The sequence below is a fragment of the Daldinia decipiens genome, assembly GCF_022478715.1.
Source record: "Daldinia decipiens strain CBS 113046 unplaced genomic scaffold F4813scaffold_28, whole genome shotgun sequence".
In the NCBI taxonomy this organism is placed as follows: Eukaryota; Fungi; Ascomycota; class Sordariomycetes; order Xylariales; family Hypoxylaceae; genus Daldinia; species Daldinia decipiens.
Genome location: NW_026054571.1, coordinates 103,240 through 127,160, shown reverse-complemented (window position 1 = coordinate 127,160; position 23,921 = coordinate 103,240). Strand labels below are relative to the sequence as shown.

The following is a 23,921-nucleotide window of genomic DNA, read 5'->3' as shown; positions in this document are numbered from 1 at the left end:
CTTCTTCCACCTCCTCTTTCACACAACTCCGAATTCTCGACCAGCTTCCATCTAACACATTTCCATTTCCTCTGGTAGGTTTCTTACTCCATCCCAATCTTCCTTGCAACCTACATAGTCACCTACTCCTACGAGAACATCCGTAATTCCGCAACTCTTGGTGACTGACTCCTTGGTGACATAGGTCGATCGGGGGCTAATCCTGACTTCAAAGTCGTGTTCATGCATCTCTAAGCGCACAGCACCATCCATTCTTACTCCTGGTAGGTTTTTCTAGCAAAGGCACCTAATGCGATCAAGCATTCGCTTCATTTTGAACCCTATCTCTCCATTCTGCTCGTTCTAGCCATCACCTACTATACACGCTCTGGGTCGTACTCAACCACTCACTCCGCACCTAGAGTTGGCCTTGAACAGGCCAGCCAGCATTATTACTTCCTGATACCGAGATATAATCGCTGTTTAATGCTGCTATGATCTAACTAATGCGTATGAAGTTTCTCTAGTTGAAAAGAGTCGTTTCGACGAACCCGACTTTTCGTTCGTTTTTCTTGCGATCGGCCCTGACCGCTTCGCCCAAAATTCTCGACTACAACTATATTGTCACCACCAACATTTAAAGGCATACTCTGTTCAAATAGGCGGGAGCTTGTATAAAAAAATACCTATTGGTGCTGGTGTTATTAATTCTGCTGCCAACAAAAATCACTATACCTCCCCTTTCCCTCAGCCCACCCTCATTCGAACGGTAGTGAGCGCTTTTCATCTCCCCAAGCCTCAGCCGCACGGAGCGGACGAACTCACCCTCTATACGGAAGCGATTCGTGGTGTGAGTAAAATGACGTCCGCTTCGCCTATGGAAACCTTCCCGTCCGGCTCTACCGGTTCTCATAGCGGAAGCGCCTCCCCTCGACAACCCGTAACCCCGAAACATGTCCAATTCGAGCTCCTCTTCCCCGAATCTCCTCAATACCGCGCAAGACTTCCCCTGCGCGTTCAAATCTACCCTCATGATGACACGGAGTCAATAATATCTACTGTGAAGAATTTCTACGGTCTCTACCATGGCGGGAAGGGTGTTAGTTTTGAGGACGATCGAGGTAACACTCTCATTGCGAGATATGAGAACTTCAGCAACAACATGATTGTATACGTGAGAGTCATTGAGGAGTCTCCTCCACCGGCGGGAGCATTTGCTCCAAATGGCTTTCAGCCAGGGCCAATTGATTATGCGGCCCAACAATTAGGGCACCATCTCTCGAGACCTGCGTCGAGGACTTCCCGCAAGCGCAGTCCATCCCCCAACGGAGGTCGCGGGAGGCGTAGCGCATCTGCTAGCACGAATCCAACAGCTGGGAAGAAGGGTCGCTCGCGCTCTACTAAAAATCGTAGCGCGAATTATGATAATCGTAGCGATAGTATCAACGGCTATGATAGCGGGGACGGTGCTCCTGCGTCTGTGTCTAGCAAGGCAAAGGAACAGATCGGCAACACTGATATTAGTGTTGAGAATATCGTAGAAGGCGGTCGCCGGAAGCGCGCCAAGTTTGAGAGCTCGGTAAGTCTACCCTAACTCCAGTATGTTCAAGGCGATCTTGCCTAACTAAGCCGTGGTTACAGGAGCTGCCGCTCTTCGCGCCACCTCAGATGCCCGCTGCTACCTCTAATCCTTCCGTCTCTCCTGTTCGCCGCGTTGAGCATCAACGACCAGCATTTCCGTTCGCGCATCCCGGACAGAATGCTTTCACAAATGCTCGTGCCCTTCAATCTCCGCAGAGTTATAACAATGGGTATGGTCAGGCCGGCATGTTTGCGACACCGATGAACGACTCGCGGCGCCATCGCAATAGCGGTAGCATCAGCTATCCAGGAACTGGTAGTAATATTCTGCCAACCCCTGATCCGACCATTGGAAGTTGCGTGTCCGAGGAGGATAAGGATGTCGCAATCCAGCTTATGAGATTAGGCGAAATGTCCAACATTTCCCATGGGCGGACTTCCGCGTCGACCTTAGACGATACATTCAGTGGTAGGGCTGAGCTTGCTTCGTCGACTGGTGCTACGAGCGACGCCGATAGTGATAGCGAAAATGAGCTACCCCCTTCGCGTCGCCAGAAGCTTGACTTCGCTGGGGTCAATCGCAAGGTCTACCAAACAACACACAGTCACTTCATACCCTCGCGCGAAAGCATCGATGCTAGTGGCGACGACGCTGACTACGAGGATGGTGTTGAAGATGGCCCTCTCGGAGCGCCCAAGTCACACGACTCGAAGCTCAAGGCCCAGCAGCCCGGAAAGCTACAAGCACCGGGTGCAAAGACTTCCAAGGCTAAAGCTCCCAAGGCTCCCAAGCTCACAAAGACAAAAAAGACTAGCGTCGCTGCTAGCCTCATTGGCCCAATGTCGCCCGCGTCTCTGCCAAACCAGTCGCGCAAGCCTTCTATCGCCTCGACTACAATGGCCCCAGGACAGTCGGGCGAGGATGACCAACCTGACCTATCTACCAAGCCGCGCTGTCAGCGATGCCGCAAGAGTAAAAAGGGTTGCGACCGGCAGCGGCCCTGCGGTCGATGCCGCGACGCTGGTCTCAGCGCCGACCAATGCATCAGCGAAGACGAAGGAAATGGCCGAAAGGGTCGATATGGTCGCCATATGGGCGTTCCAATTAAGACGGCTGATATCCCCGGACCTCCTACCCTTCTACCCGCCGCTCCCATCGTGGCCCCCACAGTAGCAGGTGACAAAAACAAGAAGCGAAAGCGGTAGGTCACCTGATCTACGAATAATGCGCCACAACACATCGATAGGTACTCAACAATACGTATCATGTAAGGCAGAGAACTTGCGAAACCTGCCGACGGGTGCCGCCTTTTTCTCCATTACATACCCACCCCGAGTGCTAAGAATTGTATCTATCAGCTTCAGTCACAAAATATAGTCGTTGATAGGATACGTCTGTATGCTCAACACCGCACTGCTCTAAACTATAGCAAAAACGAGGTGTTTGCATTTACGCTAGTGTAAAACTATGCGATATCTAAGGAGGGAAGCGGATATGGGATGGTGTCTTGTCACTCTTCGTCGGAGTTTTATTCCTATTGGGATTGGAAGAGGCGTAGAGGAAACAGGTATTTAATATGGGCCTCGCGGCCGTTACACTCCTTTTTATCAAACATGGAACGTCAAGTACAATATCTTGCCGGGGGGTTATTGGCGTTGGATCGTACTTGCTTGTCAATTCATCATTCGCAACGTCACCAACCTCAGCTACAAGATACTATGCCGAGCCATTGGCTCAGAAATAAGAAGGTAAGCTTTGGAAAAAAGGAATCCAGGCGCGTTTCAGAAGGGGGAAGATGGAAGAACGGCAGCAAGGAAAACAAAAAAACCGGTGTGTTTAAGGAGTCCGCTGCTCGAGGGTGAGGGATGCGTAGCAGGTGCCCTACTGTCAGCGGATCACAGGGCGTACGAAAGGCCGGACTTGGTAGCCGTACGGGGTGGGAAATTGTGTTTTCAAACGGGGTTATCCTGCTTCTCCTATATTTTTTGGCGGTCCATACTTGTTTTGAAGCTTTTCGCATTGTGTGTTGTTCTCTTTTCCTTAATTGTTCTCTATCGCTAGCTAGCGGAAATGAATGTTAAATGTCATGAAAACCTTAGCGGCAAATATAAACGATGCTTATAACTAGGAGATGGTATATATTATAAGCGTATATATACGTATGTGCGTATATGTGCTCCCACATATATAAAGTAATTGATAGACTGACTGATCGTCGTTAGAGTCTTGGTGGACGTGCGTAGTTATATATAGGTACCTACCACGCCGTGTAAGTCTGTGGATGACAACGAAGCGTATCAAACTATATACTACAAGTGCCATGTTTTAATCTTCAGACTGTCAGGTATCATCCCATATAACACATAAACACATAATTTTTCATTTTTTCATTTTTCAATGGACCGCATCTGACATGTTCGTGGCTCGCATCGAAGGTCGAAAGGAGAAGTCGGACGGGGTTCAAACCTAAACTAAAGCGGCGTCGTTCTGGACCTAAAATAAGAAGCCAGAGAGCCAAATCCAAGCTTATGATTGGTTGCGCATTCGGCAGTTACCGCCAGTCAAAAAAATTCCGGGGTTTGTGTGACGTTGAGTTAAACTAGATCGGTGACCCGCTATTCCCTTTATATATTAGTCGAATTCTCCCCTGGCAGCTAGCCGCCTTGGCACTAGATCAGAAAAGGCGGCTTGGATCAATTTCTGTCTCGAGCGTTTGGAAAGTCTTCTTTCCTCACACAAATCCTTCACCGTCGCCCACTTGTAGCCGAACTTGAGGACCAAAGGGCCAAAAATTTGATTCTCCACTCATCTTTTCTCCTCTTCCCTTGTGCCTCTATATGCGGATGGCAATATCACGATACCAACCTCGTGAGGCTTTGGTACGGGAAAGAGGAGACAGTTGTGTTTTTCGGGAATTGATGCCCAGCCCACGGTCCATGACTGAAAAGCTCCAACTGAGGATCCTACCGAGACCCTATCGAGATGGCAATGTGGACTAGAAGCAGGCTAGATTTCTTCTTCACCGTTGTTCTGCTCCAGTCGGTGCGCTTTCGGTAATGAGCTACCGGCCCTAGACACCTAGGCACACATCTCGTGATATTGTGCAATGTGTGCAATGCGCGTTTGCTATCGTCACGTTGGAGACCCCCTCGAAGTCTCCGTGGCGGCGCGCAAGCTTCCGGTTCGCTGCTATGTGTGAGAGGATCTACCAACGCTCACGATGGGTATGGAACGTGTCTTGGGGATGGCACACTTGCGCTACGCTGGGAGGGCGGCCAGACCATCACCCCTTATGCGCTTTACTCCACATGGAAATTCCATGACAAAGCCCACGCAGCCGTTAACGGACGTTGGGGTCCGGGCCCTTGACCTCCCTGCAACATCGTGGCCACATCGTGAGATTTTGCTAGGTAATATGTTCCGTTAGAGATTTTGGTAGCTGGAAAATTTTGAAGGGTTTTGGTAAGTATATGAAGGGCCGCATCGTGAAGTTCATTATCACGATTATCATTCTTGTCATCCTCCCTCTCAGTTTAGCAATATATCGAGCTTATTCAGCATCTCAACCAGTCACAAACTCTTATATCTTTTGCCTATCATGGTCTCTGAGCAAATCAAGGAGACTCATCATGCGGTAGCTGTTACTTCTCTGAACAACAGCCAGGTATCGCTCGCTCATCCCGACGAGAGCGCTACGCCGAAGCTTAGTGTCGACGATGAAGTTCAAGACTACCCGGACGGAGGCTCTGTTGCCTGGCGTCAAGTAGTAGCTTGCCATTTCATCAACGCTATGGCTTGCGGCTACGGTGCAGCTTTTGGAATATATCAGCTTTACTACACAGAATCACTTAAACTTCCTGCATCACAAATCTCTTGGATTGGGTCCGTCCAGATCTTCCTAAACAACTTGATCTGCACTGTAGCTGGGCGGCTAGCGGATGCGGGATATGCGCGGGAGACGGTCCTCGGCGGGTCCTTCCTTGCTTTAATAGGCACTTTCATGAGTAGTCTTGCCACTGAATACTGGCAGATCTTCCTCTCTCAGGGAGTCTGCACTGGCCTAGGTTTAGGTCTTATGTACATGCCTACCATCACCATCGTCGCGTCGTACTTCAAGAAGAGGCGCGCACTAGCCCTAACACTTTCTTCGGCTGGTACCGGAACAGGGAGTATAATCTTTCCTGCCACAGTCCAATACCTCATACCTAAGATCGGCTTCGCTTGGTCCGTCCGCTGCGCAGGATTTGTCGCGCTGTTCATGGTTGTGGTCATGAACGTACTTCTTCAGCCACGTCGCCTCCCCAAGAAAACCGGTCCCTTGGTGGAGTGGGCCGCCTTCAAAGAGCCCCCTTACGTGCTCTTCGTCGCAGGATCATTCTTGGTCTACTGGGCCTTATATTTTGGTTACTTTTATGTAAGTGTCATCCACTCTCTTACGCCATATGGGTTAGGGTTTATAATCGTGAACGAATTTTCTAACACCTGTATGACTAGGTCAACACATACGCTATTACAGTTGCCTCCTTTACACCTACGTCTGCCGTTTCATTACTACTTATCATGAACGCAGTCGGTATACCATCTCGACCAATAATTGGGTACCTTGCCGACACTTACCTAGGCCCTATTAATGCTTTTATCCTATCGACCATCACCCTAGCTGCCGCCTTCTTCGCATGGATTGCCATCAACACGCCGTCCACTATGTACGTCTTCGCGATCGTCTTCGGTATCACGAACAACGCGGCTCAGGGAGCCTTCGCCAGCGGTTTAGCCAGTCTGACTAAGGATCCTGTAACGATGGGTACTAGGTTCGGCATGTGTTGTACTATACTGGGATTCGCGACAGTTGCTGGTCCCCCCACTGCAGGTGCGATCATCGACTACTGCGGCGGCCAATACCTCTGGGCTCAAGTCTGGGCTGGTCTGGTCACAATCCTCGGAGCAGCTACCCTGGCCGTAGCTAGGTATAAGGTGTCGGGCGCCAAGTTAATGATCAAGGTATAGATTAATGTGCCGGCGACATTGTTATTACTTTATTGCCGGGCTGTATGAACAGTAATGGGATATGGGTATGATTTGAAGGTTCTGTTTTACGTCTCACGCCATTCTCCGCTATAATGGTAACTCTGCTATGATGATGTATAGATAGGAGAGGGGGTGTTTATGGACACTTCTCGGTATTCGGCTTCGGAGGGAGAAAAAAAGGGAAGGGAAAAAAGGGTTTGTAATGGGTCTGAGAAGTAGATTGGGTTACGAGTTATGACTTTCCTGTTTTTCGTTTTGATACGGAGCCGATATAATCTAATATTTCACTCTGATATATCACTATGGTTTTTGTGATTAGGACTTGGATCGATTTACTTACAATTATCTGGTGTTTCACAAGCGCATCAAGTTGAAATCGTAGAGAAGGGATGCTCATGTAGATCTTGATGCCTGATAAACGCTGTAACTGGAATATAGCAACCTAGTAGATCTTCATATATGGGTTAGCAGAACTTTTTAGGTGCCACATTCTTTAATATTCCTCAACACAAAATCATATAACTACCTATATATAGTGGCGACAAGGTAACAACGTGATAAGTCTTCTATAATCTACCTAAACTCCGATCCCGGGCATAACGATTCGTACCTAAGTACCTACATATAGTATTGCTTATTACTTTCCATATGTACAGTTGACGTACAAATAAATAATGGCTGGTCAAATCCATTAGTTTAGTGATACTGTATATAAATTATAAGTACCTAACCTAAGGTTCTACTACCCTCCCCATCTTCGTATGTTGCCACTTGATTCCGCTATATGAATTTATAAGCTATAACTAATACATCGATACCAAAATACCGAAAGTTGGAAGTACATATGTAGGACGGCCCTTGCGGATCTCGATAAGGTCCAGTCGCACGAGAGATTATGCGACCGCGGCCTTTCTATGCATTCGGTCGGCAGTACTGCATAGCCAATGCGGGTTGCGAGCCTACCGTTTATCATGTATGCGGCGGTCGCGTCGCATTGGATGCGCGTCGGAAGAAAGCTTGACGCATCCCATCCTACATAGTACACCGGTGATACTTGTAACTTGCTGCTTATGCGACATATATCATATACGTGCGTCATGTTGAGAGGGTATCGTATATCGTATCACGGAGAATTGGTGTTTGTGTTTTATTATCAATCAGTAGCAAATATATCAATCACATCCATTGATCCGATTTACATGGCAATTACCTTAGGTACGTACCTAGATAGTAGACAACCCCCTACCATGATATCATCACAAGTGCTATATTGTCATATTGGGTTTTTATACTTTATCAATTCCAATCCCCCACAAACCTAATTCGATAATGATGAAATCAGATGCGTTCATTGGATTCCGGCTTTACGGGCGAGGTAAGCTAAAAGGCTACTACGCATCGCTGTGGCTTGCTGAGCTTGCTGACATGGCGTCTTACCCACATGCATGAAGTCAATCTAACCATAATAGGTAAGGTATCATGTCGAATGGAGCAGTCTATATCCCTGCTATATTTCCTATCAGGGGAAAAAGGGTCTATTAAGACAAGTGGGGTCTTATCTTCCCCAAACTTCTCCACCCGGGGCTTTTCCATTCGTGCTTCCATCAATCATTAATCTTTCTAACAACCTCCATCTCGAAGACCCCTCACGGCTAACTACCTCTACTACTACTACTATGTACTTAATAGTAATAGTAATATAATACGTTCGCCATCATTGCTTGAGGGGTTACCACCATAATGTCTACCACCCTTCTTACCCTTCTTTCTGACGCTGCTTACAGCCTGTAGCAGGATATTATATAGAGCCGCAGCATCCGTGCCACCCATGGGCGTGGTAGTATTAACTAACATTTTAACAATTAATAAAATGGGAGTTGGACCCTGCCCACCTGACAGCGAACATATTTGCCAAGGCTCAGGCGCATACAAAGTCTTGGACAAGAGTGCCATAAAAGAGTGCCATAAAAGTCACCCTTCTAACGGCAATGTCTAGCATGAAGGTGTCAGCCGAGAACATGACTTGTTGTCTGTCGGTGCTATTTCTACCTCCGTGCTCAGCCGCAACTAGGCACTCGATGGTCTACCAACTAGATAAAAAGTAGACGACTACCGACTATTCGTATAGTTGAAGTTGGTTTCAAGCAGCCGTGTCTTCTGCCGAAGACTGCGGAGTAAGATCTGTTGAAGAGAACAAAGGCCAAGACGTTTAGGACTAACCATTTCGCGGGGTAGCGTCCGTTAGCGACTAGTGTAGGCATCGCCAATCCTAGGACGTTACTTCTTGCCAAGTAGAGTTGAATATCCGTCTAGGCGAGGCCGGGGTGTTTAATAACGACGCAATCAAATCCTGTCCCTGATTTGCCGAAAGTGCATATCCAGGTTCTGGACCCCCTTCCTTCCTCCAGGCCACTGGGTGCATCCTAGACCGAATGGATGGATGGGTGGATTGTTCGGAGTTATTCATTCCTAAGAAGAAATCCACTATAAACAAGTTTGAAAGTCCAGGGACCTGCTTGCCTTTGTCTTCTCTGCGTTCTCGCCGTTTTTTCTGCGTCACTTACCGACTTCGCTCAACTGCTCATACAGTCAGTCAGTCAGTCGCCATGGCAGCGATACGGACCATAGACGAGAAAAGCGACATCGACCAGCCCGAGGCGCTCGTGCTCGAAACCAAGAGCCAAGGCTCCTCCGAGGCACCTGGCTGGACGGCGGAGGAAGAAACCGCCGTTCGCAGGAAGCTGGACTGGCAGCTAGTGCCAACCGTCACTTTTCTATACCTTCTTTGTTTTCTTGACCGGTACGGCACTCTTGGAACTGCTAGGACTATAACCGATGCTAATTAGAGGAACAGAATAAACATAGGAAATGCCCGTATCCAGGGAATGCAAGAGGATCTGAACCTTGTCGGATACCGATTCAACATCGCAACTAGCATTTTCTACGTCGTCTACTTGGTGGTCGAGGTGCCGTCTAACATCCTCTTAAAACGTGTCGGTCCCCGATTCTACCTTCCTGGATTGGTTGTTGGGTTCGGCGCTGTGTCCATAGCGACAGCTTTCGTGAGGTCGTACGAGCAGTTATGCGCCGTTCGCGCGTTGTTAGGTATCTTTGAAGGCGGAACTATGCCTGGATTGGCCTTCTTCCTCAGTTCCTTCTATAAGAGGGAAGAACTGTACTTCAGAATTGGAATTTATGTCTCGGCCGCATCGCTTGCTGGCGCATTCGGTGGGCTGTTGGCCGCAGGATTCTCGCAGATCCCCGACTGGGGAATTGCTGGCTCAAGGTTGCACACATGGCGCAATATCTTCTTCTTCGAGGGTATCATCACCGTTCTCTTTGCCGCGTTCGCTCCTATTATCTTACCGCAGAGCCCCGAGACGTCAAGGGTCCTTACAGACCGCGAGAAGTGGATCGCCTCCGAACGACTTCGCCTCGAGCACAAAGCCAGTTCTAATGAGAAAGTACAGATGCGCCATGTTAAGCGCGCGATGCTTAACATCAATAACTATATCTGCGCCGCGGGGTTCTTCTCGATCAACGTTACCGTTCAGGGTCTTTCCGTCTTTATGCCTACTCTTCTTAGGGAGTTGGGATGGCAGTCGCTGACTGCACAGTACTACACTGTTCCCGTTTACGTTGCTGCCTCGCTGATCGCTATCGCCGTCGGTTTTGTCAGCGACAAGACGAGAATGCGCGGCATATATCTTGCTGTGTTCACGTTCCTCGGTATTACGGGCTTCGCGATACTCCGGTGGGGCTCGGGCAACCACCTCAAGTACGCCGCTGTCTACCTCTGCGCCGTCGGCGCATTTCCTGGAGGGCCCGGGTTCTTGTCTTGGGGTATCAACAACTCGGCCGGCCCGGCAGTGCGAGCCGTGTCTAGTAGCTGGATTGTCACGTTGGGTACTATGGGTGGTATCTTGGCTGTCTGGGCTTACCTCCCCAACGACGGACCCTCGTTCCCCATCGGCCACACGATCAACCTCGTCGCGCAAATTTGTGCCCTGCTCCTCTCGACCGGTGGCATCGCTTACTGCCTGTGGGAGAATCGCGTACGGGCTCGGGGTGGCCGCGACAGTCGGCTCGTGGGTTTGACGGAACAAGAGAAGGCGGGTTTGGGGTACAGGCACCCTGATTTCCGTTATATCGCGTGATCACTGGCACTTTTGATTTTATTATCACTTGTTAAGACGCGTCACGGCGCGTTTTTCGAACATGCTTGTTCCACGCAAGTAGTAGACTACCTACCTAACTTAGGTTACTTAGAGAACTGTAGCGCTACGAGCAGAGGATGGATTGGGTGGGATTGGATACGGTCGTCTTTGTAGAACTATATTTACCCTAGACTAGACGACGCCATAGTACGGAACTTCAACGTAACGCAATATAACTAGGTACATAAACACACGCAAAACAATATGATCGTCTTATGTATATTGTTTCGCGGTGAACTACATATAAGGTTCACTTCTACTCTGCTGTGCTACACCCACCATTCTATAATACAGCTTAATAATTCTTTTGCACAACACGACATCCTTTCGCTTCGCTTTCCGAAACGAGATACGCGGAGTAGTGGCGCCCCGGCGCGTATGCAAGCAATATATGTACCTATATATATGCGTAAGTGCGCCACTATGCGTCTATCGCGCCTAGTTGCGACTTAATATCAGCCGCGCCTAATACGTATGTATGTCCGAGACATGGTACACGGCCTATTTGCGGGTTTGCACATGTAGGTAGCTAGGTAGTTATGTATTTTTAAGGGTGGCAGATATTAGGTCTTGCACCTAGACTGTAAAGAAGATTAGGGGTTGGTGGCGTGATATATGCTGTATGTGTTGATTGGGTGGATTCTGGAGATATTGTGTTGGAAGATGGTGTACTATGGCTGGGGACTGTATATGAGTACCTAGGTAGGTGGGGAGGGAGGGAGCCCCTGAGACTGGTGTTGAAGGGGGGAGTTGCTCTCAGGGAGCCTATTTCGTGTAGCAACTGAGGTAGGAATTTGTTTCTATTTTTAAGAGTTGGATGTATAGAGGAGGTATGTATCTGTCTAAGTAAGTAGTAAATAGGGTGGCCGACCTTTGGGTCCTACTTGGGATTGGTGAGATGATACCTACCGTACCTATGGTGTTTTTAATACGTTTCTTTCCTTGGTGGAAAATAAAATGGAAGTCACAGTGTAGTTCTCTAAGGGGTAGGGATCAAGCGAACTGGCTGGCCATGTGAATCTAACAGTTGGCGACGACGGCGTGATCATATAGGATATTCCCTCTCACGAAAGGCTGCTTTCCTATCTTGCTTCATGCTAATGATGACTATTGTTTATACTTATCACATATATAATTTCGCCATCCCAAGAGGTTTTCTATGAGAGGTGGGCGTGGAAGGATATCTCGTAAGACGTATAATATTTATAACGTCTTTTAATCGACATTCCCAACTAATCATCCCTCAGCCAAAATATCAGGCCGTGGGTGGATTATTGAACACTGTTAGAGAACCTGTAGAAAGTTTTAGTTGTCGAGAATTTACGGATAACACGCATCATATTTGAAATAAAGGAGGCGGTATATCTATACAACAAGGAGCAATTATAGTCTTTAGTGTAGCCTCGGCTGAAAGAAAGGTCTAGATAACTCCATTTCATAGCTCACATTGCTACCCAACTACGTACCCAAACCATTCTTTAACCCAAACCTTTGTTAGAAGCAGAGGACCTCTAAGTTGACGGGAAACCGATAAATATAATCACTGTATTGTGAGTGGTTATTTACCTTTCACTTATATAAGATATGACATATTGGTGATACCCAGGGAGTACGGTCACTGCAAATATCGCTATGTTGAGGCGATACGGGGAGAGATCCACGAAGGAACTGAGATAGTATTTGAAGATGACCGATATGAGAGAGGTGTAGGCGGACACTATCGGCCTGCTCGGTTGTATCTCATACCTATCAAATACACCAGAGCAGCCCTGTTGTCCTATCACTCTTATTTATACACACTACTGCCCACCCTCCCCCCTGTATCATCTTCTCACGACGTAGCCCTCTCCCGCAGAATATCCAAGATCCGCAAGACTATCTTCGCAACCCCTCTACCATCCTGCCAAGCATCGTCATGCGGTCCCGTAAGATCCCTCACAAGCAACACTTCAACACCATCCCTCTTCAGCCTCTCCGCCATCCCATCCGTCTCCGGCATATCCACCAGCTCATCATCCACCGAGTGCCCCAGCACAGCCAACCCGCCAGGGTACCAATCGCCATAGCTCCCCGGGCACTTCATCGGCGCCGCTGCATCCCACTTATCCCGCGGCCCGAATGCCCCCTCTAGGAATCCCGCATACCCGTCGCCCAACCGCGCGTTCAAGCCCGCCATATCGTAGATGCCCTCGACGCCAAACACGGCAGCGGGGAATTCCACCCCGACGTCTTCGACGCTAGATAATCCCGCCAACAGCTGGTACGCAAGACACGCGCCGGCCGAGTGTCCAACAAGCACGTACCTGCCCCCGAAGCCAAACCGGGTCTGCAGGAACGCGAGCGCGGAGCGCACGTCGTCGAGATGGTCCGGGTGCTTGGCGCCGCGGAAGCGATCCGGTGGCGTGGTCGCCGGGTCCTGCGGGAAGTCCGGGTGCGCGCTCAGACGGTAATCGAGGGAGGCGAAGGCGGCGACAGGGATGCTACGGGTAGATCCACCGCCGGTACCACTGCTCTCGAGGAAGCGCGTCACGACGGGCGCGAAGGTGTCGTGCGCTACGCGAGGGTCGCGCCATGCGCCGCCGTGGATGAATCTAGCTGCGGGGAAAGCGGTACGTGTGTTAGTTAATGGGTGCTATGGACCTAACCTATATTTATATCTACGTATACCTGGGTGGTAAGGTTATGTAGGTAGGTATGTAAGTGAGATTTACACGATCCAGTATTTGGTTGGAGCCTTGTCAACAACGTCGAGGTCCCAGACCCCTAGCCGTTGCAGCTCGTGTGTGCCGTATTGGTGGACGGTGTATGTGAGCGACGACGCCATGAGTAACGTTGGATGCCAATGGGCTGGCAAGCTGTGCTATGTGAAAAAAAGCATTTTGCGATAGGCTTCGAATCGATGCTGGGATTATGGATTATGGATTATGGAGCATGAGGGGAAGGGGAATAGCAATGGGAATGCGTCTATCTCAATGCGCATTTTTAGTACATATCAGTCCTTAAATGCATACGACCCTGCTTTGGTGCTGTCATAATACTCATAATACTTTATCCGGTATACGTCCATCTTCCATCTCCCTTGAGACTCGAGAGTTGCTTGTGCTTGTGTGATGGATTTAACCCAAGGGATTGCGTAACAAGAGATTCCCCAGCCTCCTATTTTTTCCTTTTTCTTTCTTCTTCTTACCCAATACTACTATTCGCGGGCATTCCCGCAAGGCATACTCTATAATCCAGGCATGTAGAAGGAAGGAGGTTATGTTGTTCTCCAATTCGCATGCATACAAGTGCCGCTGTTACTATTCGAAACTGCAGCATCTGTTTTTCTATTCGTCGGTTGCTCGAAGCGAATGCTGTGAAACTGTGACTGTAATTTTGCTGTTATTACCCAACGATTTATCTACGCGATTGGATTGTGTCTCTAGATGCCCAATGGGAGAGAAGGTTGGTAGTGTTGTTGTAACGGAAGATGACGTGAATGCTGATCCGGAGAATAGAGCCGATATGTATGTATGTGCCTTTTGCTTCTAATTGCGGTGACTATTGCCGACAGGGAGAGCTCGACGGCGGAATATACAGGGGTAGAACGGGCGGACCTTATCCCTGAATCATCTTTTCCTATCGACGGACCGAAATATCTACTATGTATGTAGTAATGGAGCCGACTCGTCGAGACCTCGGCCGTATTTGCCAAGAAAGGAAGGTTTTCATATTCTCGTGGAATAACACCAACGTTAACACCAACGTTAACACCAACGTTAACACCAACGTTATGGTCTACAGTCGGACTCTTTTTATTTCATTGTAACATGATATCGAAATACGATGTCGATAGGCCAAGCACCTAGGTTAATGACTCGCAGGCTGACGTGGCTTGCAAGGTTGGTGATTCTATTTGTGAGTATTTGCGAGTATATGCGATTCTATCGTGGCCGACTTTATGAATTCCGAGTCTACGGCGCAGACTAGCTACTACCGGTAAGGTGCGGTTATGGTCCCGAGTCAAGGCGTGACGAATCATCCGATTCGCTAAATGTGTAGTGGGTTGTTGTTCCAAGGGGACCTCTTTAATAGCACCTTGCGAGCCTCTTACCGGATTCGAAATGTCGTCGATGTTGGTTGGGACGAAGGAGCCCCCCTGTCACGACCCGGATATGATACCCTGAACAAGGCTGAGAGTTGTGAAACATGTACAAAAACGTGTTACTGGAGGAACTGGGACGATGAATTGTAATAGAAGCTTCCTGGAAACCCTTTCTCAGACGTCAACCCACGCTCTCTCTCCCTTACTATGTATGATCTCTTATGTATGCTATTTGGGGGTCACTGATCTTTCGCCGATGGACATTACGGCTTGCTACACGAAAAGGATGAAACATGCGGGGTATGTGATAGGGAGTGCTGTCATGGCTTGCCATAGCTTGTCATGGCTTACGGTTCCAAGATACAGGGCAACGTGGTAGACATCATCAAACCATCGCGTCCGTTCCCGTTGTTGTAGCCGTTCTACCCCAAGACTCCGCTTTAGAGAATTGTAATTTGAATATTCTCAATTGAGAGTCATGCAGTAAAGCTGCTACTTCATAGATAAAGGTTTCTGCTGATCTGGTTAGTTAGCCGAAGTGAATGCTAGTATAATAGGTGCCCATTATACCCATTATACCCATTAAACCCATTTCTAATCCTGGGTTATGAGTTGCCTGACTGCGAAAAGTCGAGGCTAGGGGTTGAAGAAACACGCAGCGAATGCATGTAGGCGGTGCAATGCCCCTGGCTGCCCTCCCTAATACAAAATACCTTGGTTTTGCTAGTGTCGCGATAGTTCGTGAGCTTAACAAAAGGGACCTATCCTAGTAGTTAGTGGTAAATACATGTAGCGAGAATAAGAATAGTGAGTTTCTCGTTTCAAACGGCGACTCGTTAGCTCTAGACTTTTCTAGCTTTAATATTCTAGCTTCAATATTGGCATTGCTTCGTGGGACATATCCAAGCAGTCGGGCTCAGTTTGTCAGTGTTTACACATATTGAGGAGCTACTCGCATATGTATGCATGCACTATGTTAGGTATGTAATCCGTACATACATATAGGTAATGTCTCTTGCTATTTGCGAGTGTTTGTTGTCTCGCATACATAGTAAGTAAGTCGGGGAATTTGTGTTGTATCAGGATAAGATCGACTGCATCCATCGCATTTAAATCGTAACCAAATCGTACCGACTCCAACTTAAATGTGTGTAATATTGCGATAGTCACCTACATACAATATATTCATATACATAATATAATATCCGGTATATGCAAGAAGGAGACTTTGAGACTAATATGACCCTCTTCTTTACCACGTCTTTTATTTATTTTAGGTTAACCAACTTCTACTACATACTAGTCGCCTCTAGGGTCCAGAACAACCAACTAACCTAGCAGAATACTGCAATGAAAACTAATATACGTACAAGGCGTACGTACATGATATTATGCGAGTGCATGTCAAGCACCGGATCCGCAAAGGCACTTCGCCTCGTTAATAAAGATGCATGAATTTCCTTAACGTCGGGTCTATTATTGCAAGGCTCTGCATATGACTACATGGGTTTGAGGCTCGTGGTCTCATCATCCTCTCCCAGCTGCATACTAACTACAAGTCTCCGGGCTTGCGTACTATCACATTAGCTTCGGCTCTCACCCGGGGTAGCACCGGACATCTGACGATCTTAGGACCCTTCAAGGTCCCCCGTTTACACCCAAGTGGCATTACCCCAATAGGCAGTACGCGATGATGATAAGACCCATAGAGTGGTCTAGTCTGGCTGTCTGGCTGTCTGGCTAAGTGTGCACATTGTTCCCATCCCCACAAGATCATTCGTATGTAGGTAGTGCTGGTCACAATTTGCCATTTTCTCTCCAATAATATATACATTACATATTGGCCGGTTCTGTAAACATCTCTTTCTATCTTGGTATTTCTTTTACTTTGTTCCCTTTCGTTTGTTTTCCTTCAGTCCTTCTCTTCTTGGCGCCTGATAGACGGTATCTATCATGGCAGCCCAGGACCCAAACGCGCCGACGGACAGCAATGGCGATGCTCTGGTGGTAACCGCCGTTGTTATGCTGTCAGTTTCCTGGCTCTCCGTTTCCCTGAGGTCATTTGTCCGTGCTAAGTTAACCAACGGCTTCCAATGGGATGACTGGTTGATGGTTGCTGCTCAAGTAGGTTATATCTTCGACATTGGTTACTAAATTTCTTGGACCTGAGCTAAATTCTAATAGGCAAATTTCACTGTATCATGCGCGCTCATTCTTATGGGGGTTCGGGATGGGTTGGGGAGGCATAACGCATCGCTAGACCAGCACCACGAGATCGAGGCCTTGAAATATCAGGCGTTAGCTACGGCAACATACGTCCTTAACATGTGGCTGATCAAGCTCAGTATTGGTATCTTCCTGCTCCGCCTCGCTTCGCAAAAAAGGTACAGATATATTCTCTACGCGAGTATCATCATCTTCAGCATATGGAGCATAGTCTTGTTCTTTTGGAATATATTTCAGTGTAATCCGGTTGCCGCTCAATGGGATTACACGATTCTTCAGAATGACCCCAACTCACGATGCGTCTCGGCCGATGAGATTGTCAACGCTGCTTACGCACTTAGTGTCATGAGTATCCTGTCCGACTGGCTATACGCGTTGTTGCCGATTCCCATACTCTGGAGCGTTAAGATGAGTGCGCAGGCTAAAATGACAGTGGTCGTGGTTCTGGGTTTGGGTGTTTTCGCAAGCATTGCAACGCTTGTCCGACTCAAGTTTCTAGCTGATCTCACTGACCTGGCAGATATACTGCGTAAGTTTCTGGCTTTTATTGCGAATTCCTCATTTTTGAATATGAAATCAAGGATGCATATATGCTAACTGGCTATCTTCGGTGTAGATGCTGGCACTGACGCGATGGTTTGGACATTAATTGAACCTGGAGTTGCTATTGTCGCCTCGAGTCTTGTTACTATTAGGCCCCTTCTTAGGCTATGGAAGATCAAGGGATTCGGTAGCACCGGTGGTCAGAGTCGCCCAAATCCATTTAGTAATAGCCATCCGATGTCGCGTACGAATCGATCGAACATGCCGGCATTTGGGTCTGCCGATGTTACTCTCGTAGACATCGAAACCGGCCATTCGAAGAGCTCTAAGTCGCGCTCGCCAGTCGCTGGGTCGTTTGGTGGCAAGATTCAGCGGACTTCGTCGTTATCAGACGCCGGGAGCATGACGAGCAAGAGTTTCCAGTCTCGAGCATCATCCGATACCGCAATGCTTCCGAGCATACCTCGGCGCTCTCGATCGATCTCGGATGCCGATACACTAGCCGGTAGAAGCCAGCGATCTCGACCGTCATACATGTCAAGAGTAAATGAAGCACCTATCGAAGAAGATGATGGACGGCAAGACTATGCGGAAAGTAGACCCGGGAGGATAAATAGAAAGAGTGAGATGTATATCATCGAGGGTAACACGACACCGACACCTACGACACCTATGGCGCCCGTGGGAGCTAATACACGCGACGAGACATGGCTAGCAGAACAAGATTCGTCGAGTGACCGATCCTTTGAACTCGGCCGCGTTCAATCCCAAAACGACAGCATTAGGAACTCAATGCAGCCAACGAAACCATTACCGTTACTACCCGCATATCGCCAAAGGTGAACTCGCGTAATCGAATTATAATATAAACTACAATGTACAAGGCCTCGAGACGATGACTACGAGATTCTCTACGATAATATCTATAGCGTCGACTTGATTTTTTGCTCCCCCTTTCAATTCTTCTAGATGTGTAAATGGATATTATATTTGGACATACCCAAAAGGCTGAAATACAGATTAGCTTAATGGCGGGGGCCGGGCCGCTGGGAATAGAAGCATTAAGGGAGGTTACGGGAGAAAAGGAAAGGAAGTTCTCTCGCCATCGAAAAGCAATGTTTTGGAAGGTATCCTTAAAAAGAGTCTACGGGATGTACGGGTAGGCTATTATGCCGCCTTAGGGCTATATTGTTATTTATTGTTAGGCGCTGGAAGGTTTGGGGCTAATTTGCCTGAAAGAGGCTTTTCTAGCAAGGTTGCTGCTATTGAGGTCTCATAAGGGAGACGAGGGTAATTGGTGCCTAAGAGGAAGATTGGGCGACTTCTGGGGATGTTCACGATAGGGGATTTGTTACGTATATACCTACCTACGTAGCGAACGAAAACTTATTTACATATATTACCGACAGTTAACTTTGATTGAAACAGGTAGTTATATGATATGACTAGAGAGATAGCCCATAAGATCCTGAGGTAGTGCTTCAAGCATTCGACAGCATACTTAGGTACGAATACCTATACCGGGGGGTGGCGGTGTTTATCTTAATTGATGGGAATGTCATATAATGCGCTGTTTCTATTGCCAGCGACTGTGTTTCAGTTCCGACTTTACGTTGGAATGAATTGGAATCCGGTGTTGGCTCTTGAACCGAATTACGGCGGTATAGCCGGTATCGGCATGTCTGGGTTAATGAGTGAAATTGCTATATATTTATTTATTAATATTATCATAATGATCATATAGGTATAATAGTTCTAGGCCAACAAACATGGCTGTTTATGAGTGGATAGTTATTTGCTATAATATGAATTGATGAGCAGCTAGGTTGTTGGACCCCTTTTCTTTTCTTTTCTTGTGAGAGAAATATATACCTAACCTAGCGACTCTTATATTACTAACGTATAATAGACCTCTTCTCGGTGCTATTTGGTGTATTAGGAAACATCCCTCATACATACCTTACGTCCTATAGTTTGGCATTGAGCGTTGAACGCGCCGAGCGAGAAACCCGGCTCACCCGCGACGGATGATGAGGCTAGGGTTACATTGAACGTAGTTCTCCTAGTAAGAACCAGGGTAACTAACAGTTCAGGCACGAGGCCGCACGGATGAGTTCCTCCTAATGTGGAAGAGTCATGTCCGGGCCGCGTAGCTTATACGGTCCTTAAGAACTGGGTTTGGCTGTTATGATAGAAAGTTGCCGGGGTATCAAAACTAATGTTTCCTTTGCCTTTTTAACTGACCGGGCTGCCGGGAGCTAACTGAAGCCCAATACAAACTAGCCAAGAACGTCGATACGTCAAATAGCTTTGAACTTCACACTAGCTGGCTATGAAATAATCCGTAGCCTCCTCGAACGAGCTTGCAGAACCTACATAGTATATCCATAAAGTGCAGTCACTGCACCAAATATTATTGATCCAGGCCGTCGATGCCCTCGAGACTAGGATCCCAATCCTCCTCTTCGTCCCACACAGGTGCCAGTACGAACTTGTTAAGGATCTGGCCCATACCACAGGCGAACCCAGTGCTCGCCTCGGGGTTTTGCAGGTCGATATTTTGCTCCATCATGATAGCCGACGTTAAAAAGTCGGTTTCTGTACCCATCCCTAAGCTTAGGATTGTTCCTCCCCAATCAAACTCCACCTTGCCGGATTTGCGCACGTGGAGCTTGCCAATGAGACCACCCTCCGGCGGGAGAGTTGCGAATGGGTTATACTCTTTCTCCTTCTCTTTGCCATCTTCCGTCTTCACCTTATTGGTAGTGACCGGGCCCGTATCCTCGCGAGGCGCAGGGTCGGCAGCTTCTGGCTCTTCACCATTCGTACCATTCGTACCATCTGTAGGCTTCACCAACGGCGGGAGAATAGGAGGTAGCTGGAAGAGGTACATCTGATCATCTTTTTCCTGGCCCTGTGGTGCCTCGTCGTCTTCTTTCCCTTCATCGTTTTCGCCTTCTATCTCGCCTTCTTTCTCGCCGCTAGGGGGGTCGTTAAATTTAAGCGTTTGCAACTGAGCGTCTAGGTCGTATATAGTTTGCAATATCTCGGGGTCTTTGGCTGCCTTCTCCTTCCGCTTTCTTTGCGCAATAGCGGCGCTGTATTCGTCCGCGACTGGTTTCTTCTTAAGTTCTGGTGAAGGAGGTGCTTTCACCTGGGCTGCCTCAGGAATATCGGCCATGTCGACGTCCATTGCCTCCGGCTCCGTACCAGGTTCTGCTTTGACTTTGACTTGACTCTTTGGAGCAGCATGCCAGACTTCGCTATCGTCCTCCATGCCGATCTCGCGTAGATCCTTAGCTGCTTGAGCAACGAATAGTTCGTCATCGTCAGAGGACTGACGCTCCTCCGCTTCAAGCTCCGCCGTAGTCTTAACTTTAACTTCATCCTCTTCATGGTGGGTTCTAAGAAGTCCGACTGGGAGATTTCCAGTCGATTTAGTGAAACGGGAAGGCTGATAGAGGGGATTTCCTTCCTCGTCGTAACCCGTAGTCCCGTTCAGGAGATCAATATTGACTCTATCTTCGTTCTCTCGTCTAGGCCGATACCTGAGCGCGTTGAACTGGGAAGTAAACCCACCTTTTGAGGAAGAAGCGCCGCCATTAGCTCCCCTACCCCATCCTCCCGCGCCCCCTTTCACATTCTCTATTTACAAGTTAACAAGCTGGTTATCCAGTGGGGCATCGTTGAGTTATTAGAAAATCGTACCTTGTGGTATTGCAGAAAATGGGCCTGAAGCGGTGACTGTTCTCCTGATAAATCCTCGCTGTGATATATCACCCCTCCCCCGACCTCGTCTTGCCCTCCGGCCCTCTGCTCGCTGTTGCCGTTCCTCTTCTTTAATCTTGACGGCCAAGTCACGGTTTCTCTCTCGTTCCAGCCTTGCTCGCTCTGCAGCGTCTCGCCGAATGTTCTTAGGCCTGAATCGACCACCGGCCCGTGAAGCCGCAGCACTAGGCGTCTGTGATTGTCTCACTGACGTGGTAGTTGATGTGTCATTTTGAAGGACGGATGTCGGCGAGCTATCAATTGGAATCCCTTCAGAAGGTGTGCTTATAACTACCACGTCGTCGCTTTCTACAGAGTTTTGTGGTTGTGATGAACTCTCAGCGGGATGTGATTCTGCATCGCCAAGTGAGGCTCTACTTGGGGTATCTGATGATGAATGACCGGCTCTGGCTGCTCCCCTTCCTCTCCCTCTCCCTCCTCTCGCACCACGTGAACCACGAGGCGGCATTATTACTATCTCATGAGTGCTGGGAGTAGTAATTCTGGATAACAAAATAATTAGGTGTATTTGAATGTAGGTTATTATATGTAGGTACCTATGAATTCGACTTTTGATTTGACGTCTTTTGAATAAGACTGATTGGAAAAGTTTCTGGTGGGGCAAAGTTCTTGTAAGTGCAAGTTGAGCTAAATTCAACTAAGACCTGCTACGTATTACGGAAAGGAATCCTGGTGGGGCACGACTTGTACCTGAGTCATCCTAGATTTACATAGGTACATAGGTACTTTGTACATATGGAATAAGGCGACTGGCAGTTGGCAGCTGTCGGTTGGCAAGCATCTGATTTCTATTCTTCATATCACATGTGAAAAGACGAAAAGTAAGGACGAAAAGTAAAGACGAAAAGTGAAATCGAGGTATCACGATCACGCGTATAAAAGACAGCTATATAAACCCTGAGTCTATCTATCTACCTTATAATCGCAATTGAATGCAACCCGAACTGCTAGCGACGAAATCGAATGCAACTTCAAGAAGCATGAAAAAGATGAATCGATAAATGATACGGGATATCATCGAACGCACATCAAGGCTTCTTCGCCAAACTGCTGCTCGATGCTACCCTCTTGAAGGAGCATCGACCCTATCCAATTCCGTGCGGCTTCAACGGTTGCAGCACCGAATTTTACTACTATGCAACCACGCACGTTGGCGGCTGACCAGAGTATCCGTTTGTCTTTCTCCTCCGCTAACCTGATAGTTCGCCAACGTTCGAGGGGGGATTGAATTATTGCTTCGTCTTTCTCACGTGCTTCAGCGCTACGGAAATCTCGAGCCCCTAATCGTGGTAGTGCAGAAAACTCGGATAGAAAGAAATCACTAATAGATTTTGTCAAAGGACCTCTGAGGATCAAAGTGCCCACGATGGCGTGCCCATACATCGACGCTTGAAGCGTAGGGGATCCAATCGGCCTATTCGTACCGTCTAAGATGATAGCATCTCGGACTAGAAGACGGTCCTTAGATGTTGCGGCATTGGAGGTGGACCAAACTTCGTTGCGTCCAATCCATCGACTAAGACTCCAGTTTTCACCCCGGGCCGTACGACCTTGGGTAACCCAGTCTAGCAAGCATAGAGACGCGCCAGAAGTCAGTTTGAAAACCTGCGTCTGCTTGTATATGCTGCTTTCGAATGGCTGGACAGGGTCTGGTAAGAGACAAAGCGCAGCCCCGTCTTTTATTTCGACGTTCAAATTCTGTCTTGTCACGATATCAGGCGCAACGGACCGAAAAATCTTGGTGTGACCTTGCGTGACGATGCTGAGTCTCGCCCCCGGATGTACATCAATAGAGAGGTTAATTTGGTCTCCGCCGACGAGTCCTCCGCCATATGACAAGAGGAAAACCAACACGGTACCCGTTTCGGTGGTAGACGCGGGAGATATAAGTTTTAGCGGGTATTGATAAGTGATACTCTCAATCGTCGAGACGTTGTTAGGTGATAACTTGATAACTATTCGGCCCTCTCCAGGGAGGGATGACGACTTTGGAAACGGGGAGATCATCCCGTAAATATATTAGGATGGGAGGAAAGTAAGTGCATGCAATTGATTTCATATTAGTGAGGGAAAAGGTTTTGAGGATTTCAACCAGGAACTGATCTTCGTCATTGAAGCTTATCTCGAGGCTCCGTACGAGATAAATGGTTGGTAATATTAGCTTCAGTATACACTTAACTTTGTATTATATTGAAGGAAAAAAGGCGAAGATAGTTATCAAGGTAGTAGTTTGAGATGATAGATTTTAAGAGTAATTTTTCATGTTGACATTACTGTCTTGTAATAGACAAACAGAGTATGTAATACATGAGAATTCTATTAATGGGAATTGGTAGACGGAGGGGTACGATACGTACCTGCACGACCCGGATAGAGTAAAGTATTGGCTATTTAGTATTGGCTATTTAGTATTGGCTATTTATGTAGTATCGGTTATCGGAAGGCTATGTGTATATACGATATAATGCAAATA

The 23,921-nt window shown here is 47.9% G+C and overlaps 7 protein-coding genes across 7 annotated transcripts; 4 read left to right on the top strand and 3 right to left on the bottom strand.

Moving 5' to 3' along the window:
* Positions 1-662: 662 nt before the first annotated feature.
* Positions 663-2,913, top strand: F4813DRAFT_156616 (uncharacterized protein). The gene is made up of 2 exons (XM_049239024.1): positions 663-1,558; positions 1,621-2,913. The coding sequence occupies exons 1-2, from the start codon at positions 839-841 to the stop codon at positions 2,764-2,766; spliced, it is 1,866 nt and encodes a 621-aa protein (XP_049097572.1). The 5' UTR covers positions 663-838; the 3' UTR covers positions 2,767-2,913.
* A 2,161-nt stretch (positions 2,914-5,074) lies between these two features.
* On the top strand, positions 5,075-6,695 carry F4813DRAFT_156586 (MFS general substrate transporter). Its single transcript, XM_049239023.1, has 2 exons — positions 5,075-5,975; positions 6,056-6,695. The coding sequence occupies exons 1-2, from the start codon at positions 5,160-5,162 to the stop codon at positions 6,566-6,568; spliced, it is 1,329 nt and encodes a 442-aa protein (XP_049097571.1). The 5' UTR covers positions 5,075-5,159; the 3' UTR covers positions 6,569-6,695.
* Positions 6,696-9,195: 2,500 nt separating this feature from the next.
* Positions 9,196-10,746, top strand: F4813DRAFT_391455 (MFS general substrate transporter; the record flags this gene model as incomplete). The annotated part of the gene is made up of 2 exons (XM_049247167.1): positions 9,196-9,389; positions 9,444-10,746. The coding sequence occupies 2 exons, from the start codon at positions 9,196-9,198 to the stop codon at positions 10,744-10,746; spliced, it is 1,497 nt and encodes a 498-aa protein (XP_049097570.1).
* Positions 10,747-12,376: 1,630 nt separating this feature from the next.
* F4813DRAFT_156517 (alpha/beta-hydrolase) lies at positions 12,377-13,847 on the bottom strand. Its single transcript, XM_049239022.1, has 2 exons — positions 13,518-13,847; positions 12,377-13,397 (listed from the first exon to the last, which is right to left on the bottom strand). The coding sequence occupies exons 1-2, from the start codon at positions 13,628-13,630 to the stop codon at positions 12,638-12,640; spliced, it is 873 nt and encodes a 290-aa protein (XP_049097569.1). The 5' UTR covers positions 13,631-13,847; the 3' UTR covers positions 12,377-12,637.
* A 2,325-nt stretch (positions 13,848-16,172) lies between these two features.
* On the top strand, positions 16,173-19,064 carry F4813DRAFT_366631 (uncharacterized protein). The gene is made up of 3 exons (XM_049244060.1): positions 16,173-17,014; positions 17,075-17,645; positions 17,733-19,064. Exons 1-3 carry the CDS (start codon positions 16,844-16,846, stop codon positions 18,500-18,502), a joined length of 1,512 nt encoding a protein of 503 aa, XP_049097568.1. The 5' UTR covers positions 16,173-16,843; the 3' UTR covers positions 18,503-19,064.
* A 780-nt stretch (positions 19,065-19,844) lies between these two features.
* Positions 19,845-22,059, bottom strand: F4813DRAFT_156510 (RNA polymerase III RPC4-domain-containing protein). The gene is made up of 2 exons (XM_049239021.1): positions 21,368-22,059; positions 19,845-21,304 (listed from the first exon to the last, which is right to left on the bottom strand). Exons 1-2 carry the CDS (start codon positions 21,894-21,896, stop codon positions 20,073-20,075), a joined length of 1,761 nt encoding a protein of 586 aa, XP_049097567.1. The 5' UTR covers positions 21,897-22,059; the 3' UTR covers positions 19,845-20,072.
* A 183-nt stretch (positions 22,060-22,242) lies between these two features.
* Positions 22,243-23,808, bottom strand: F4813DRAFT_366628 (UreD-domain-containing protein). Its single transcript, XM_049244059.1, has one exon. The coding sequence runs from the start codon at positions 23,453-23,455 to the stop codon at positions 22,463-22,465; it is 993 nt and encodes a 330-aa protein (XP_049097566.1). The 5' UTR covers positions 23,456-23,808; the 3' UTR covers positions 22,243-22,462.
* Between the last annotated feature and the right edge of the window lie 113 nt (positions 23,809-23,921).